Here is a 20,476-nt window from a genome sequence, read left to right on the forward strand (position 1 = left end):
CTGCCGGAGGTTTGGCTCCGCAGAAGCGCAGAGCTGGGTGTTTGCGCGGAGCAAGCAAGTTCCCTGGCAGGAACTGGTTCTCTTTGGGATTTTGGCTGGGGGATGGGCGGGGGAGATGGCATTGGCGAGCGCCTTTGTTCCCCACCAAACTGAGCTCTGTAGTCCGGGGGCTCAGCAGCTCTCCTTCCCTTTTTCCTCCAGCCTTCCCGCTTTCTGAGCAGAGCTGTTAACTTATGACCTCCCAGACGCTAAGTCGCGCTTGCTGTTGGAACACAGTCCGTCAGGCCCCTCCGTTTTTTGCAAGCCAGACTCGGGGGCTCTGCTTGGCCGGCTAGCCGCCCCTCCGCCCCGTCTCCCTCCCGCCAGTCCGTGGAGCTCGCACCGCCTCGCCGCCCTTCCTACCCTCTTCCGTGGGCCTCTCATCTGCGCTTGGCTCCGGTGACTCCGTTCTGCTAATCCTCTGGCGGTTTTCTGGGTTATTTAGGCAGGTGTAGGTGGAATCTAAGTGATCAGCAGGACGCGCAGTGAGCCCAACGTCCTCCTACGCCGCCATCTTCCCTCTTCCAACACCCAAACTTTTAACTCACATTTCCCTAGGTCCAGATGTGTTCTCTGTTTAGGGTTTCACAAAGGCAAAATCAAGACCTCATCCAAACTAGGCTCTTAGCTGTAGGTTCTGCAAAAGAATCCATTTCCAGGTTCATTCAGGTTGCTGGCGAAATTAAATCCTTGTGGTTGTAAGACTGAGGTCCCTCTCCTTGCTGGCTCTTGTCAGAGGAGTTGCTCCCAAGTCATTGTTTACGGTCCCTTCATCTTTACAGACAGTAATGTTTCATCAGATCACTTTCTTGCCTCAAATCTCTCTGACTTCCTCATGTACTTTCCTCTTCTACCGCCACCATGGAAAAGCTCTCAGCTTTTAAAGATCTATTGTGGTTATATTAGATAATTTTTCTTTTTACAATATAATAACATAATCAATAGAAGAGTAACAAGGATAGTGAGAGAGGATGAAATAGTGAAGGCTACAGGAGTTGTCTTAAAATTCTCACTACCAATATATCCGAGTATAGATGTTAAATAAGAAGTTAGATATATGAGCCTGGAGTTTGGGGACAAAATGTAGGCTAGATTTGGAAGTTTGTGTTTAAAGTCTTGATTTTTATCTTCCCTACATCCTCCTTCAGTAGTTGGGAGTGAGTTGCTAAATAACATTCAGCCATAGGTACAGTTGGAGCTATTGACACAAGGTCAGGCATTTCTATTACCTAAAAATTACCTAAAGGAAACATTGCAGTGACTCACTTCATTGGGCGGATCTGATTGGAATGTCATGCTTGCAGTGATAGTGACTTTTTTGCCTAGAATATGTGGCTGCCATTATTTATAAGAAACCTACTTCAATCTCAATGGAAGACTGTGGCTGCTCCCTAAATTGTTCATTTGCTCAATCCTAAATAGTGCCCACTGTTCTCACCCACTATAAATAGGTCTGTGTCAAAGAAGAATTGGATTCAATATTTTTTTATTCCAAGAAAATGGTTATCAGATGTAGTTCTAAAATTCAGCACCCATAGAAGCAGAAACCAAGCTGCTCTGTTTGAGATATATTGAGCTTGTTCTCTGAATGGAATAGTAAGTAGTTAGGAAGAAAGCACTAGGACTTTTATCACTCATCATCTGGTGAATTAATTAACCTGAAGCTTGACTAATGGGAAGCTATTTTGCTGTTAAGGGTGATTAATTAACAAATTCTCCTACTTAGGAATTAGTGCTTCTATATGCACATACGCATATATATATATGTATATTTATATATCAGTGTGTGTATATATATTGCACTATTAGCCATGATTATTTAAAATATTATTTTCTGATTCTTTTAAAATAGTGTAAATAATTTAAAATAAAAGCAAAGGAGGTGCCTCTTCCTGGAAGTTTCAAAAGCTAATGAATAGTCCCCATGGTCATATTAAATTGACATCCAACAGAAAAGGAAATAGAGCCAGGTGACTCTTTTCTTGTCAAAATCATTAGCTTAATGGTAGAGGACACAGGACAAATGAACTGTAGAAGCAATTGTGAGCCATACTTTTGTTATATGACAAACTCTCCATCTAAGTGATGGGAACTAGGTGGATGGGGATAAGAAGGGGGAAGGTATTGCGAACAGCTGCCAGATCATTTCTGTTATGTTTAGTTCAGCTTGAATTAGGAAGAAAGCAAAAAATGAAGAATGTCTTCTGCTTTAGGATGAATAAATATTGTTGAATCAGATGTTAAGATTGACTGTAACAAACTTAACAGCATCCAGAAATCCAAAGGAGGGAGATTACTTAGATGATAATGAATCTGAAATTTGTGTTCAAGAAAAGCAAATTATTTGGACTGATGGGAATTGTGGGGGTGAGACTCAATGGGGAAAAATAGCTATTTCCTAACATTCAAAGCATTGTCCTGATAAAGAAAGAAAATATTTGTTCAGCATTACATTAAAGAGTAGGGTTAGAATGAATAATTGGACATTAAGAGCATCTAAAACATGAGATCAATGCAAGAATGGTCTTTCTAAGAAAAAAACAATCAGATTCTTTTACTTGAATCATTTAAGCAAAAGCTAAGACACCACTGCTGAGGAATGTTTGTATTCTGCTCTTTATAAGCTAGATGATCTTTCATCCTGAACTGACTCTTAGATTCTATGAGCCTATAAAGAAAGCTAGTTTTATTATAGACTTGAACTTATTATATGTGATGATTGAAGCTTCTAAAGTAGTAAGGGTTACTGTATTAGATAAAAATAACTACTATTTTTTAAAACATCTATTATCAATCTATCATGATATCCATGTGAGAGACTGCCAGTTTTCCCCCAAAACCTGTTCTCCCTTTTCCTCCCAGAAATGGTACCCCAATATTTTAGCTAGCCAAATGGCTACCCAGAATAAAGACTTCACTTTGCAGTTTCCTTTATCTGGATTAAACAAAAATATGACCAACATATTGAAGGAAAAGTGGCACGTAGCAATTTTCCCAAAACTTTCTAAGAACGAACTGCTTCCATCTGGGTCATTCCCCTCTCCTCCTTTATCTTGGCCTCCTTCCTGCTGACATGATGTCTGCCGACGAAGAGAACCTATTGGATCCTGAGTTGTCTGAATTATGGAAACCATTCCTGATGAAGAAATTAGAGAGTACGTTAAGTATTAAGCTTAAGCATTTGAACTACACACACATACACAGGTAACTATGTGAGGTGATGGATATGTTAATTAGCTTGTTGTGATGAACATTTTACAGCATATATGTATATCAAGTCATCACGTTGGACACCTTAAAACCATACAATTTTTTTTATATTATTTTTTAACTTGTTTTATTTTTTATTTTTTTTTTTTAATTTACATCCAAATTAGTTAGCATATAGTTCAACAATGATTTCAGGAATAGATTCCTTAGTGCCCCTTACCCATTTAGCCCATCCCCCCTCCCACAACTCCTCCAGTAACCCTTAGTTTGTTCTCCATATTTAAGAGTCTCTTCTGTTTTGTCCCCCTCCCTGTTTATATATATATTATATATATATATATATTTTAAATTTCAACTGTACCTCAATAAAATTGGGCAGAGAAAAAAAAAAAGAAAGGAGCCTGAATGCCACAGAACTTTATGGTACAAAACTCATTTTCTTGTATCCAGACTTTCTCATGAGAGAGAAATAAATTATTTTTTATACTGCTGCCATTTTTTGTCAAAGACACTTAATAGTTAACTCTAATATAGCTGTACAATAGGCCTATAGCTATTTCTATAGCAATTTGTAATTGGTAATAGGAATTCATCATTGAATGTAAAGACATTGCAAAAATACTGTTATATATTTCTTAAATGTTACTTTTAATTTGTTTAAAATTTATACTATTTTTAACTTGATAAATAATCTGAAAATTGTAGTTTACTTGCTTTTTTCAAAAAAGCAAAGTTAGCTATGTAACAATTGTATCTTGCATCTTCAACATTCACAGTATAGACACTTATCCTAAGAAAGTCCACCATTTAACTAGAAACTGAATCAACATTATAGTTTTCCTGTGATCTCAAGGATACTCTGGGGAGAGCTGAAGCAGATTCAATCATATGTATTAATACACACTCTATAGACCTTCTCATGGAACTCTACAAACCTGATTTAGTGACTTTCTACCTATTCAGATAGAAAACTATTTAGAGTTTGTATTTTTATGGGGAGCAATATCCAATGTTAGAATAAATTTATTATAAAATATTAGAAATAATATTTTTTGATAAACATTCTATTGATATCTCCTATAGATATGAAATGTTTTATGTAAATGATGTAGCATAACCAATAGACCATGGCAAGCTTTCTTGCACTGTCCTTTAAATGAACTTTACATAAGCCCAAGGATATACCTCATGTAAAAAAAAAATTACATTTTATGGCTCAGACATGTTGAAGTAGATTCCAAGGCTCATTCTCTAGAAAATCACTAGGATGTCTCTTCAGGACCCATATTCGGCAAGTCACGTAATCACTTGCCGGTTAGGTTAAATATGAGTTAGCATGTTATAAATAAATTTAATTTTCTCATGAATTCCCTAAACATACTAAATTTCTTTCAAATTATTTTAGACTTGACTCTAATTTTATTTTCTTAATATGTATATAAACATAAAGGCTTAGGTGTTATATAGCAAACCCAGGTAAACTTTTCCTTTCAAGATCGTTACTGAGCAATGGAATAGGGTTGCAGATCACATATACCTGGAGCAGATTTTTTTTTTAAGTAGTCTCTATGCCCAACGTGAGTCTCAAACTCATAACCCTAAGGTCAAGAGAAACATGCTCTACCAACTGAGCCAGCCAGGCATCCCAGAGGAGATATTTTTTAAAACACACTACTTGCCCAATCAAGACCACAGAGTTGTCTCCTAATAAACTCCTTTTTTTCTCAAAGGAATGGAACCCTCAAATTTTAGCTGGTCACATGGCTCTCTGGAATGAAAACATTCTGCACCTTCCTTTGTAGCTAGCTTTGCCCATGTAATTTCACTGTGCAAGTGGACCCACCAAAATTTGGAATCAATCTTCGTGGCTTCCCATTAGCCTGAATCTAGGTGCTGACCGAAATCCTCCTCTTTGGGGCACTGACAGGTCTTGGCACACCCTCAATTACTGCAAGCTATTAAAAAATAAAAATAGAATCACTCTTCAAAACAAACTTATGTGGAACAAAACATCAAGCTGCCTTTCTCAGTAGAAGTTTTTAAAAGCATATTATGAAGTAGAACCACAAGTAGAAACCTCAAATAAAGACATATAAGTCTCGACTGGGTTTTTTATTTTATTTTTTTATGAAAAGGGAACAGGGAACAATGACAAAAATAAAATGCAATATTAGGAGTTCATTTGAAAGTTCAACTTACCCGTTTGCACTGATCTCTTTACAGATTCAGCCCTACTTGTCGTCTCTTATAACTATAGACTATAGGATGAGAACTAGTGTGCCTGCAGCCCAGTGATCCCTGGGAACTGCAGGGTCTTAAATCAGAGGAAATCAGAGATGTCCACTCTGTACAAATCACTGGTAAAAGAAAAAAGAATGAAAATATTCCTAAGGATTTCTCAACAGTGAAAACAAATTATTTTCTTTTCTTTTGGTTAACTACATATTTCAATTTACCAGAGTTAATTTTACTACCATTCTGCAACTGAAATATTTATACATTATACCTTTGACCTGGTGCATATGTAAGGGTACTAATTTGAGCTTGGAAATTATATATATATATATATATATACACACACACACACACACACACACACACACACACAAAAAGGGGTGTTTCTCTTATTTAGCCTATACAATGATTTCAATTTATAGTAGACTGTAATGTATCATGCTGTATTACATACAATACCTCATTGTTTCTGTTTAAGTAAAACATAATATGCCATTGAAGCATTCAGATCTGTATTTTGACTAGCATAGTCAAAATAGAACGCTAAAGAATTAGAGAGTAATACCAGTGTAATTAATGATGGCTATGAATGTATGTATGCATATATTAATGAACTTATCTCTGGTCTTTCAAGTTATCAAGTTAATACTATAGCTAATTTATAATTCTCTCCTTGATTAAATTCCTGCTAAAATTTTATTCTGATGGCTTATTAATGGAGTATATAAAATGTATTAATAATGGTGCAACCTGTAGTTAGTAGAGAATAATCATTGCAATCTTTTTAAGAGAGGAAGTATTTGGAGATGCAGACAGCTAAGTTTGCCTCAGTGATGTTCTTTGGTATTTTGAGTAACAAAGGGACACTGAGAATTTTCTACCTAAGAATGATTTTTACTGATATACACATGTGTCACTGATCCCCTTCCAGCACTCTAGTCAAGAAATTTTACCACTTCTTTGGCCTGATGTAAGGTGTTCAGGGAGAGGAGTTATTCTTTGTAGGTGAATTATAGTAGGATAATTGTGAAGCTTCCTTTGAACCATAAGAACATAAATACAAAATGTTTGGTTTTAGTGGCATAGGAGAATGTACTGATAATAAGTATTCTGTGATTATCTTGCAAGCTTCAGTCAAGCAGAGCATTTGTTCTGGCCATACTTAAGTGAAACAATGGCTAGAGGAACCATCATCATATGGTCAGACAAGCGGAAGATACCTTGGGGTTTCTCGGCTTTGGTACTAATGACAATTTTGGCCATGTTTTTCTTTGTTGCAGGCATTGTCCTGTGCATTATAAGACATTTGATAGCACCACTGGTCTCTAGCCATTGTATATAGTAGTAGCATCCACCCCCCCCCCCCAACTATGGCAACCAAAGAATATCTCAGAACATTGCCAAATATCCCCTAAGGAAAGGGTATAATTGCCCCGGATTAAGAACCACCTAATTACCAAATGACTAAAGTCACAGAATTTTCAGGAAAGAGGATTGACTCAGTCTTCAACCACATGTGATGAAGTGACTATAATTTATGAAATTAAAACAATATATATATAGATATAAGAATAAACTATTTTTTTCAAATGCTTGGTAACATATTTTGGCTGTACACTCTCTAGGAGATATTTTATCTTGTATATTTTCAATTATTAAAAGCGTAGCAGAATAGCTTACATTATACCATTGTTACCTAGTATCAGAGATTAGTGAGATTTCTTGTTAAGGAAGTAAAAGATTGTTTTTATTGCACATAAATAGTAAGATGTTAGGGAGTGTCATTAGGATAGAATAAATAGTGGCATTAGAATAAAAATGAATATAATTGCTAAGGTATCCAAATCTTGCTTAATGGTGTTGAAAACATATATTAACAGGTCAGACAAAATCTAATTTATAAAAAAAAAAAATATATTTAAAGAAGAGAGCTAAAACACTAGGGCAATGTTCATTCCTTCCTGTATATATTTTGTCAAAAAATTCTTAAAGATAAATATCTTGATGATACGTTCTTATTAAGCTTTGTCTTAATTAATCTTAAAATACCTAGAGTTTTGTGTGGCTCAAAATATGTAGTTATTAATATTTGTTGAATTAATGAATTTTGATACTTCAAATTATCTCCTACTTATTTATACTGTTTTAGTTCAGTTTGCAAATACATCTTGCTTGGAATATTGCTATCTTTCTAAATAATGTTGGGTTTTTTTTTTTTTTTTTTTTTTGCTTCTAATTTTATTCTCTACCATACTGCAGCCAAAGATTTTTTTAAAACTCATTTTAGAACATGATTTAAAGTCATAATTGACTCCCTATCACTGAGGAAAAGCCTAAGACCTTTGGCAGTAAGCATATTTAAAATTTTAATCTAGCCCCGGCCTACCATTGCTACCTCATCTCCCACTACACCCGTGTGCTCAGATACCTCAGTCATGCTACATTCCTTGTAGTTCTTGGAAGGAGTCAGGCTTTCTTGCATCCCTGTGACTATGTTCATGCAATTCTCTCAGCCTGGATTCTTCTCTGTCTCTTGCTGATTTGCCCTAGTCTTAAAATATATATTCATGACTTGATTCTTAGTCAAAAGGTCATCTTCTCTGCCTGGAGTGTCCTAGCTGAACCAAGTCTTTTACTGCACTTCGTTTTAATATATACTACTTTTTAGTACTTCCTTTCTGCAGTCTTCCTAACAATTTTTTATGACCTATACTAAAGCATTATTATGTTGTATTATAACTGCCCATAAGTCAGGTCTGGCTGAGGTTTAATCTTTCCTTGTGTTTTACTTTGAGAACATACAGGTGGTGAAAAAGTCTATTCTGATTGCCTCTCAGGGGGCCTTCTCAGGTAACTTCACAGCTTAGACCTCTCTGCAGCTGCCAACAGCCTATAGAAGATTCCATGTTACAGATACCATTAGAACTCCCCTCCCCCTCCCCACCATTTACTTACTTCTCCAGCCCCTTTGGAGTCCTATATGGTTATCTCAGACCCATGCACCAGACTCTGGAAAACAGAGGTAGAATGACAAACTCCAAGTCCATACAGGGTTCAAATCCTGGCTCTGTCATTCACTCACCATGTGATATTGAACAAGTAATTATCTATAAAGTATGAATAGTAATGGATTCATCTCACAAAGTTGTTGTGGAAATGATATAACTAAAATATGTAAAACTCTTGATAAGAACTAGTCACATACTCAGTGTGCCTTTGTTATTTGCTATTCTTTTATATACAGATGTTAACTTATGAGCAAGCTAGCTCATAAAGGTTAAAAGAACAGTTTGGTAGAGGGCTTGGTACAGTGATTTGCAAAGGCTCAGAGCTGAGCTATTTAGGTTCAAAAAAGCTCTATGGACTTGAATAAGTGACTTAAACGCTATGTGCCTCAGTTTTGTAATGTACTAAATGGAGACCATTATGTATGATCATTGGGTTTTTATAAGGATTAAATGAATAATTACATATAAAGAACTTAGAATTTGTAATAAGTTAGCAAATGTATTAATATTAATAACTTAGGTGAGAAAACATTCCTACACATATGTATTCAAAATTCGTCTCATGTAGACTGTCCCCCCACTCAATATTTCCATTGTTTCAAATTCCACCTTTATTCATTCTCTTTGGTACTTCCACCCATTTGAGGTTTCTCCTTATCTTTCTAGTAGCTATAAAGCTTAAATAGCAATTTACACTTCAGCCAGATGAGTTCTAAGGGAGAATAGCCTTCCCTCCATGAGCAAAGGTGATTTGATTCCTCTGGTTTCAGTTCAGTTTCCCCACTACAGCAAGTTGAGGGCTGGTGTTTACCAGGGCTCACCAGCAAGGAAGCAAATCTTGAAAATCTAAAGTTGAAATTTCCTTACAGTCAACCTGGCCAACTGTATCACCTGTTGAGGAAAGAGTATTTTTCCTGTTAACTTCATTCAGGTCAGGTCCTTGGAAATGTTTGACATTTCTACCAATATCCTTTCACCATGTTTAAACCCACTTCACGTTCTCTTGTTCCACCCAAAGCCCAGGTAATTAAAAAAAAAACAAAAAAACAAAAAAAACAAAAACAGAACTCACTAATTATGAAAAGTTGTGTTCTTTTTTTTTTTTTGAGATGAATTGAGCCAGTAGACAGTAAAAAAGTTTGAATCTAGAATCTTCTTGAGAAGGTGATGTTGAGGGAGGCCAATTCATTTTACCAACTTCTGTTTACATGCATCTGAAGAGAGGAAAGGGTGAGGTAAACAAGATGAAAAATAATAGGTACAGAGAAAATAGAATACTGAGTTAAATTTTAACTTACCCTTAAAAAGTATATAGAGACATAGAATTTTAAATTTCCTATTTATAAAATAAGAACGATATGAACTTTCTCATATCCTTCAGAAGTTTTTCAACGAAAAGTGCCTGGGTCACTCAGTTAGTTGAGAATCCAACTCTTGATTTCATGACCTCATGGTTTATGAGATCAAGCCCCACATTGGGCTCTGTGCTGACAGTGTGGAGACTGCTTGGGATTCTGTCTCCCTCTCTCTGTCACTCCCCCACTTGCTCCGTACCTCTCTCTCAAAATAAATAGAAAATAAACTTTAAAAAAACTATTTTAAAAAGTTGAATACAAATCGATTATTGTTTCTAAACTAAAGGATAACCTGAGAATTTGTTTTGTGTATCTCATAATATCTTTGACAAACATTGCTTCATTTTAAAGCCAATTTTAATAACTGTATTTTTAAATTTAATGTAATTTATCTTAAAAATATTATTCTTTTAAGAGTACCTCTCCCACTAACATGATTTGAAAAGGGCAATTTATCCCATGTTCAAAGCGGTAACATCATAAATTGGCGGTTATCATCATATAGCAATTGATTACTTTAAAGTACATAAATGCATAATGCATGCATTGTGGTTCACTGATTAAAGGAATAAGTGACCATATAGATAATACTAAGATGTAGACAGTTTTCAAATATTGGCCAGAATATTTCGATCATGCTAATTCACTTCAGGCAGTAGAGACTAAATTTTATTTCATTTGCCTTCTCCCACCTCTTCTTCTGGGAGCATAGTCATGTGCCCGGATGGTAATTATAACCACACCTTGTGATCAGTAATATTTTCATAAATATAATTTAAAAAGCCTGAGAGACTTAGAGAGATTTTTGTATTTCCATGGTAATGTACACAAACAAGGAAAAAATGTGCTTGCCTGAATGTGTGATTAGCACAGCCCTGGTAGTCTGTGTTGGTATTTCCAAAAGTTTGCTCACAGTATTCCCAGTTGGTTCATTCAGGTGACACAGAAATGCCCAAAGAGACTGACTGTAATACAGAAGAGCACTGAGACTATGAGAACTTGCCCTGCCTGTTTTATTGTTGGAGATAAAAATCATACACTTATTGTTGTTCTTCAAATAAATATTTCAGACCCTTTTATGAATAATTAGTGCACATGCAATCCCCTTTGAATGGCACGAGGTGAAGTAAAGGAAGAATAAAATACATCTTAAGTTCTGCGTCTTTCCCTACTACACCACTGGAATCCTCGTGTATCCACACAATAGATTAACTACCCTCTGTGCATACTATATTTTGCTCAGCCCTTAATATTCTGAGGCGGAACTGAAACAGTCGTTATCTGTGGCCGTTCCTGGGTGATTTTCAAGCCCAGCACTACCCACCCAAGTGGCAGTGACACCGGCTTTCACTGAAGCCTTATTACTCTTAAAAGAGCAATTTGGTTGGTTGCACGGCTATTAGGATCACACAGCAGCCTGAAAGCTGTCAGTACAACTGCTTCTCATCTTTTTCACACAATCCTGACATCTTTTCTTTTTGCTGCTGGACACAGACATTACTGTTTTTATCATTTTCAATCAAGCTCACCCAGAACACTGAGGAATACATTCCCACTGAAAGCAAAGTGAAGATCAGAAATTATTTTATAGCTCCTGGAGCAGGAGCAGAGAGCTGCGTGCTGAGAGGAGCCGGATCCGTGAGAAATGTAGCTTGGCTCAGGGCTACATCAGGGAGCTGCTACTTCAGCTGTTAAAGATGGCAAAACAACACCTACCTCAGGGTTTTCAATGATTAATGCTATTTTAATAACCGGGAGGGAAGAGGATGTGAGAAATTTTGTGAAATTAACTTGTGGAAATGTTATCATTAGAGAAAGTGGGGAAAATTACTAGACTTGAACTTTTCTTCGTTTTGATGCTCTTTTTCTCTGGACCAACTCTGAGCAAGCTGACTCGGACCCCCTGGAAAGGAAAACCTTGGAAAGGGGGTAAGTGATGAAAGTTGTGTGTTAAACATCTAAATGGAGTTAGCAAGGCTGATCAATGGCAACTTGAGGACAGCTAAAGGTAGAGGAACTGCGTCTGCTTGAAATCAGATTTTTATTTCAGGCAAGAGGTTCTGTGTTGTAGGTGGCTGGGAAGAAGAGCTTTTCTCTGTTGTTGATAGGAATGTATTTTTGCAATTTTGGGTTTTGGGCTATCAAAGCATTACAAGGATTGTTTCCAGCAGGAAGGATGTAGAGCCAGATGCATACTGCTCTACCGCAAGGATATGTGTGGTATCCTTAGGAAGCTGCATTATTTTTAAAAAAGAAATGGGTCCTGAATATGTTAGATCCCTGAATTGTTTGGCAGATTTTGTGAAACAGTCAGAGGGATGCCTGAGGAGGGGCACGTTATGAAATGCAGTGCTACCAACACTAATTTTCTGGCTGACTCTATCACTGTTGATGTGTTAATAAAGATAAATTGCATTAACTTTATTGAGGAAAAAAAATCTGCTGAACAAGAGCAAGCCTTTCAGTACTTTGGAGTGTGGAAATCCATTTTCTCCTGCTGTCGAGAAATTATGATGAGATGAGAGAGAATTGATGATACTTTGACCCTACCTTTTTGTAAAGTTCAGTGGATTCTGTTTTTCCTGAATGCCATTTGTTTATACTAAACACAAGTTATCAGGGTATCTGTTCTGTGAATGCTATAAGCCAAAATGATGCTGCAGAAATATCCCATAAAAGACTTTGTGAACTGTGTTTGCATGTTTGCAAGAAGAAATCTTGATGGAAGATAGCTGAGGATTTTGCTTTGCAGGAGAATTCTTTTCACCTAATATTTTGTCTCAGCTCTGGAAATGTTTTCTGGGTTTCCCCACCTTTGCTTTACTGTTAACGGTATGATGTGAGGTTAAAAAGAAGCATGAACATTAACAAGAAGTTTTAATAATTTATCACGACATCTCAGCAGGATTTCCTAAATACATGAGCCTTTTCAGTTTGATCTTTCTGTGTCTCCTTTGGTTGCATTAAAGATATTACAAATCTTCCATCTACAGTACCTTGGAGGGAAAAGTTCCAACACGCACTTAGCTTAGATGGTTGGTGCAGATGTACTCCTGAGGAGTGGAACTGCAAATGATCTTTGGGCGTTGTAAATTATATCACCATATTACTGTATTTCCTAGTGGTATCACTGTGTGTGTGTGTGGGGGGGGGCTGGGTATCTTGAAAACTGCAAGCTGTTATTTATGTTAGCCAGCATGGCAGCTTTTGGGTGGCTTGGGATCTAGAGATGTATGGTGTTATCAACTCTAGGGGACGTCAGAAGTGTTAACTTCTACTTCCTATATAATTTTTTCAAAGACAGTATGCACCTCTAGCATGTAAAAGCACCATTTCCTGTGATAAACTTTAGCAGTAGACTTTGGAGTTCTAGCTACCTGGTGAGAAAGTTAGATTGCTACAAGGTTTAGGAAAAACTGTTAACCTAGTCAGAAAGGTTCATTTCAAAATGTTTGCATGTGTTCCTAGGCATTCATTCATTCCACACAGCTTTAAATACAGATGCATTGGGTTTCATTTGTAAATTAGGTCTGAAATGTTTCGTCTTTGAACATATGACTACTTTTTCCAATGTGCTCTAACTAGCTCAGCTAGAAATTTGCTAGCTCTGCTGTATGATGATGATATGAGTCAGTCAGGTTCAGGAATAGGCAATCATAGCAACATATTTCATTTATTGTTAAAAGAGTTTTGTGTATTTTAGAAAGGTCAAGCCAGTTGCTGGAAAACTTTAAACATGTTGACCTTTTTTTAAATTATTTTCTTTTTAGTGCCTCTTTTTGTCACTGAATATGTATTGCATAAATATTTTCCACAGATTCTGTGTTCCTGTACAGTAGCTTTACCTTGATATGCATATGTACTGTTGTAAACATTTATTTATTCATGAGCTTGGCTATTGATGGCTGTGTGTTATCTTTTGATGGGTTATAAAATTCTGTTGCTTGTCCCTTGGCATATTATGCAGTCTTTTAAAACATATTTTTACAATTTTTCAACATTATTTTCTTTTTCGGGAAGAAGCGGGCTTTATTATTTTGTAGGATACCTACCAGAAGTATAGGTATTTATGGGGTAGGTTGAAGGGAGAGAAGGAGGGCTCTTAAACACTGTGGCCAGAGGCAAAAAGAATCAAGGTTCAAAACACAAAATAAATTTAAAGGAAGGTCATTTTAACTACTTAAAGAAAAAATTGCTTCATATCAATACTGATTCAAGCTTATTTGCTTTACAGAAAGATCTTCAAAACAGATTTTTTTTTTTGTCAAAAATACTGGAAAAAGTAACAACAACAAAACAGCAGAGTTTTCTTCTGAAAAAAAAAAAAATCGAACTCACATTGGTTCTGTGCATTTGTCTTAATCTGATTGAGCAGCTGTCAACCTCCATATGGCAACCTGCCCACACTGACAATTTCCATTTTTGTTGTATTAGCAGGAACCACCATTCTGAGAGAGGGGGTTACTGGGGCAGAGCCAGGGAGTGGTGGCTTCACAGATCGGTGAACAGCTATGGCCTGTGAGGGGTAGTACAAACAGCACGTGGCCAGGCAGCTCAAAACAGGTATCTATCAACTGACTTGTTAGAACATTTGGAAAAAATGCGGATTATTGTTGGCTACCAAGGGATTTTTAAGCTCATCAATGAACATGAATCTCAAATATAGGTTAATAGGCCAGCAACTTTTCCCTCAGGCACATGCTTTTCTATTTAATCACAATATATGGAACTCCTTAAGGGAAAGCAGGTGTCTCATCTGATTAGTTCAGAGCATAGCATAAGTGATCATAAGTTTGCATTCATGATAAACTAACCAGAAATCCTAACTACAGTGCTGACATCATCTCATTAGGATTAAAGGACCTAATTATTTTGCATTCAATTACTCTCACTAGAAAGACAGTTTCAAAGATGTAAAGAGCTCCATTCCAATGAGCAGACTTCACAGATAAGTTTACATTGGAGATGGTCAATATGTGTAACAAAAAGGGAATTTAAAAACTGCGTGTTTTTTTAATTTTTTTTTAATGTTTATTTGTTTTTGAGAGAGAGAGAGCAAGAACAGAGGAGGGGAAAGAGAGAGGGAGACACAGAATCAGAAGTAGGATCCAGGCTCCGAGCTGTCAGCACAGAGCCCCATGAGGGCTTGCACTCACAAGCTGTGAGATCATGACCTGAGCTGAAGTCTGACACTTAACCAACTTGAGCCACCCAGGCGCCCCAAAACTGCATGGTTTTTAACAAAAAAAAAATCTGCTGTTGGAATTTAGAATTTAAGCCATTTTAATATTTATAGTTACTTTGAAAGGTGAAAATCGGAGGTAAATAAGAATAATAGGGATATAAGTAGGTAAAGCTAGACCAATGTGATAGTTACATTAAACACGCGGTGCAACACAAACATTGACCAATCAGAACAGTCCTTGATCCAACTAAGGGGAGGGTCCAATCCTGACCTCAATTTTGCCCCACCCACTCTTCCACTTGACCTGAACTCCATTTGAATCTCCTACAAGACTCTGTTACAAAGTTCATTCAGGCTTCTCAGTTATGACATAGGAGTTAAACTCTGACAACAGAGCATAAAGTTATCAAAACTTTTGGTGATTCAAAAGATTCTTTCACAAAACTCTCATACTTGTTTCCTTTTACAAATTATGGCAGTCAGTTGCCCATGTTTGTCTTCACCAAACAAAGAAAACCTCTCTGGCAGTTATCACCCCTCTCTCTGTGAAGGATTAGAATGGATAATAAGCACATATTATGCCATTATATCAATTCATGGTATATTGAAGCACTGATGGGATATTCTGAGTGTCCTTTTAGATTTTACAAAGTTATTTACATGGTCCTGTATAATATATTGATGGTTATTTAGGGATTTGGGGGGATGTACTGAGGTTCTTTTGACCTTAAAAGGGTTTTTTTGTTCTTGTTGTTTGTTTTGGGGGTTTTTGTTTTGTTTTGTTTGTTTGTTTGTTTTTAAATCTTGACTATGTGCTGCTGTCCACTATGGACAAGATCATTTTTATGATTCTGCCTGATATCTTTTCCAGTTATATGAGCTGATAAAAAAATCTACTTTGAGCAAGTACCTCACACAATCCAGTGGTCTAATGTTTCTTGTTGTAATGTAAGAAATAAAGGTTTTCATTTCTAAAATTTTCATACTGATGGTTTGCTCTTTCATAAACACCAAAATAATTTAAGTTTTCCTGATTTGAAGAAACAGAAACAGATCACTTTATCTTTGAAGTTCTTCCTGGAATGTCCTTTTACTAGTACAGTAGCCCTGGCTGCCAGATCAAAGGCCCCTCAACCACATACTGAAAGTAATATTCCATCTTTTAAATGACTAGGGTATTTTATTTAGGTCAGAGGACATTTGTCAGTTTTTACAATACTTTATTGTTACATGTCTCTGTGTTTTGTTTACCATTTGTAAGTTATCTGAAGAGAAATTTTGTCTTTGACTCATATTAGCAGGCAGTCGTATGTACTAGATGCCCAAAAATTTGATGAGTGAGCAAAGTATATGAGATATTAGACTGGTAATAAAATAAACTATGGCTTTAGTGTTAATTACACATTTCTTTTAACTATGTGCTATATCTTACCTTTCTAATATTGGGAAATCATTTTTATCACTATTCTTTTACTACATCATTTAAATTTCAGTTTTAATTATAGAAAAATATGAATATATTTATAGTATTATAAAACTTAGATAATTCTGGAAGACTCATGTAGCAAGTAGTGCAGTAAGGAAAAAAGAAAGCAACGTTGTTGTTCAAAAGTAATTTATAATGTGAGACTGAATTGGGAAACCGAACTGTATGAATATTCATGGAAAATGTAGAGTGTTTTTTGCACTGTGTATAATCACCACTTCTGTTTTCCATTTGTTTAAATTATTTAATCTCCATCTGTATGCAATAAATAGATTTAATACCTTATCTTTCCCACAACTGAAGAGTAAATTCCAAAGCCAAGTCTGAAATGATTATTTTTTCTTCTATATGTTCAAAAGATTATCAGAATATTTTTTAGATATAGAAATTAAAGAGTATGCTTGACAACTTGATGAAGATCTGTTGTAAAATTTGTTTATGTTTTCTGATATTATTTGAAAAATAGCATTTGATAATTCAGCAAAATGCGTATGAGAGTTTGGTAAGAAAAAATTGTTCTTGACAATAATTGACTTTTCTTTGTCTTACAAATTATGACTTGAATATATTGTATCTACAACCATTTTTGTTTAACTTTTATTCAAATTTACTATTTCACTTTTAACCTCAAAATTTTGTTTTAGTTATCTATTTATTATTAATGTAATGTGGGTTTTTTTTGCCATGTGACTAAAACGCCCCAAGAGTTCAAGTGATATTTACCTAAAATACATTTGTCATTGGATGACAGAGGAAAAATTGGAAAGAGTTTTGAAATATTTCTTTATGTTATAAAATAGGTGCTGAAAGCAATATTTGACTGTACGCTAAAGTTTAAATTAAAAAATAGATGAAAAGAAGTTCTCAGAACTTAACTTACAAATAGAATACAGACTTTTAGCAAAAGGAGGGAAAACCTGCCCAGGAAGCAGAGTGCTGATTATCTTGAAATATATAATTTTGGGATCTGTGCATCCTTTATAAAGTCAGATTATGTCTGTGAAAGAATATGATCTGAAAATAAATGAATGCATACCACCCTTATTAGGTATGTGTGCAAGTTCCTAAATGTGTGTTACCATCAGTCCCCAGCCCACTCTACTCCAGATAGGGGGCTCATCATCGAAATTCTAGAAAGAAAACTTTGTTCAAGAAATAAAAGGCAGATAAAGATTTTTAAAGAGGTTATTTAATTCACAAGTAAGACAAACTGACAGTAATGAAATGCCTTGGATATATTAGTGTTGGGGTTCATGAATCCATAGTTAAGATTGTGTCAGCACTTACATTATAAGCTACATTTTCCAAGGGTTTACAACTAGGCCATAAAATTTTTGCTCCAGGATGAATCATGGCTACATTAGGCCTTGGTCAGAGAGCAATTTCATTTTCTCAGTTTCCAAAAGCAAACTTTCAACCTTCAAAGTTATTTGAATGTAAACATTTTAAAAGGAAAGAAAAAAGAAAGTAAAATAAAGCTATGCTTATAGGCTTTATTACTTGAAAAATAATTAAAAGTTCAAAATAGAAATTCCAAAAGTGATGAGAGTTTATAATAGCCAATTAAATAGTGTGTCTATCAAATAGTGATCTTGATCAGTCATGGCTGGGGATCTTTGTTAGAGATTTTTGTTTGATTAAGAAAGCAAGATCATCCAAACAACAGATCATTCCTCTGAAAAGAAAAGAAAATAAGCACATTATATCTAAAAGCCATTGCATTTTCAGAGGACAGAGCGTCCATCAGAGCTCATGGCCTTATCCAAAGTTGCCTTTCAGTCACTTAGCCACCCTAGTCCATAGGATTACTTTTATCCAAGAGTAGAATTTAAGAAAAATAACTGAAGGATCACAGTTCCAGAGTTACAATGTGAAAATCAAATCAAAGTTTCAAAATCCTTAACTGATACCTAAAAATGATATACAACTTCATAAAAGAAAGGAATTTCTTTACTGATTCCACATAGGGTTTTTAAAGCCATTTATTAAGTGTGTATTCCAAGCTTTATCTACCCTCTTGGAACCTGTAATTTATAATTCTTAGGACTTTTTGTGAGGGGAGGGTTGGGGGGATGGAGAAGAAAGAGGATTTATCCCCCCCCCCCTTTACTTAGCATGTCTCCAACCAAGTTAAGTGACTGCAATGTTAAAAACAAAACTAAAGTGGGCTTGGTACTATTTCAGGAGGGGGGGGGGTGCGTAAAATACCCAAATTATATTCTGAAGTCATCTTTTCTTTATATCATACCAAAACCTTGATGCAGGGTGAAATTGGGTAAGCTCTAGCATTCAATCTGTTCTACAAATGGCTTACTAATTTCTAGATGATTTATACTTGTGTGTGTGTGTGTGTGTGTGTGTGTGTGTGTGTGTGTGTGTGTTGGCTTTTCTGTTTGTGCTTTTTTTTTAATGAGAAAACAAATGGCTTTCAAGTACAAAAATCATTCCTATTCCTGTTTTTGTGATATCTCAAAGTGTCTTTAGCTATTGAGTAACTGTGACAATTCAATTTAAAATATAAATTTTGAATAATCTATTGGGGAACTTTGGTTGTGGAGAGGCATGGTGAGTGACAAGGTTTAGGAAAATATCTATATTCCAGGATAAGAGAGAAGCAGCTGTACTTGATAACAGGGAGAAAGTAGATGTGAACCCATTAGTTTTCAAGCTGGTTTTTGTGGTTCAAAAGCTGGTTTTGTGATTCAGTCTGAAATCCAGTACAATTTACTGCTAAAAAAATCTATACCTATAATTAAGCCTACAATGTATGCTTTATATTCCAGTTTCTAACAGAGTTTTTTAGTAGAAATAAGTGAGATATTATCCTATTAGTAGTATGCAGATACAACCATAAATATTATGTATACATTCACCATAATAGTTATTGGAATGGTTACATTTCGAATTCTGCCTCTGTACAAAATGCTAAATTCGTAAGTCTGTATTCTCACACAGAGAAAATATTTGCCTACTATTATTATTCGGGAAAATATAAAGGTTTAATAGGTAAATTCAGTACTGACAATTTATAGCTCTTGATATGTTGCCAGAATAAGTATAGAAATGCATTTCTTCTGTCAACTTATGAAGAGTTCACCACATAGACTATTAGGATAGACCCTACATATGCTTAGTAGAATCCCTTTCATATCAGTGTCAAAAGCTCTGTCATCAGAGAAGTAGTTATCTAGCTGGGCTAAGTCCAAGATTATGTTCTGGAGACAGGGGCACATCATGAAATCTCTAATGTAATAGTTGGCAGCTAATAAAGAATTTATTTTAGGGCAATTTGGAATGTAACTGAAGTGTCTTCCAGAATCCATAGGGGTCTGAGAATTGCTTCTGGCTAACTAATATGGATTTTCATTTATCTAACAGAATGCCCCATTCCTGTTTAGGGACTGTGTGGATCAGTGCAGAGATACATGCAGGGATTTGGGGCTGAGGTTGTTGATTGCCAAGCATGATGAATTAAACTTGATGCACTGTTAGAGAACTTTGACGATCATCCATTTCCATTTGAGGCCCCCCAAAATGTTAAGACACTAATGTAATTTGTACATTCAAAGTGGAAAAAAATATGTATTATACTTTTAGCAAAATCTATGTATATCTCCTATATCCTCATACTGTGCTTATACTTATGTAGAACACCTAAAATATACATTCATTCAAATATTTATTGAATGCCCCCAAGTGAAACTTATAATTTAAATAAGCAGAAAAGATAAACATAAAGATACATTTGGAAAAATAACTAATATAATACATGAACTATATGTCTCTTTTTTAAGGCTTTGAATAGGTAAATATAAAAGGGAAGATATTTTAAATGATAATTATAATAAGGAAGACAAGGAGGTAGAGAGCTATGTGCTGTGTATAGCTAAGTAGGTTTCTTTTCTTTTCTTTTCTTTTCTTTTCTTTTCTTTTCTTTTCTTTTCTTTTCTTTTCTTTT

At 35.5% G+C, this 20,476-nt stretch overlaps 1 protein-coding gene across 18 annotated transcripts in view; it reads left to right on the plus strand.

The window, feature by feature from the left end:
- The window catches only part of ROBO2 (roundabout guidance receptor 2), a 1,749,879-nt gene that overhangs the window by 394,187 nt on the left and 1,335,216 nt on the right, over positions 1-20,476 (plus strand). For 3 of the 18 annotated variants that reach the window (XM_040484195.1, XM_040484201.1, XM_040484199.1), the window contains exon 1: positions 11,228-11,776. The exons of 1 other annotated variant lie outside the window; for it this stretch is intronic. In XM_040484195.1, the coding sequence (XP_040340129.1) occupies positions 11,647-11,776 (130 nt within the window). In that variant the 5' untranslated portion in view covers positions 11,228-11,646. Of the gene's footprint in view, positions 1-11,216; positions 11,777-20,476 lie in introns of those variants that run through there. 14 more of the 18 variants (XM_040484198.1, XM_040484205.1, XM_040484206.1 and 11 more) reach the window with 10 other exon arrangements.

Source organism: Herpailurus yagouaroundi, unplaced genomic scaffold (genome assembly GCF_014898765.1).
Source record: "Herpailurus yagouaroundi ecotype Mexico unplaced genomic scaffold, PumYag 162, whole genome shotgun sequence".
Taxonomy (NCBI): domain Eukaryota; kingdom Metazoa; phylum Chordata; class Mammalia; order Carnivora; family Felidae; genus Herpailurus; species Herpailurus yagouaroundi.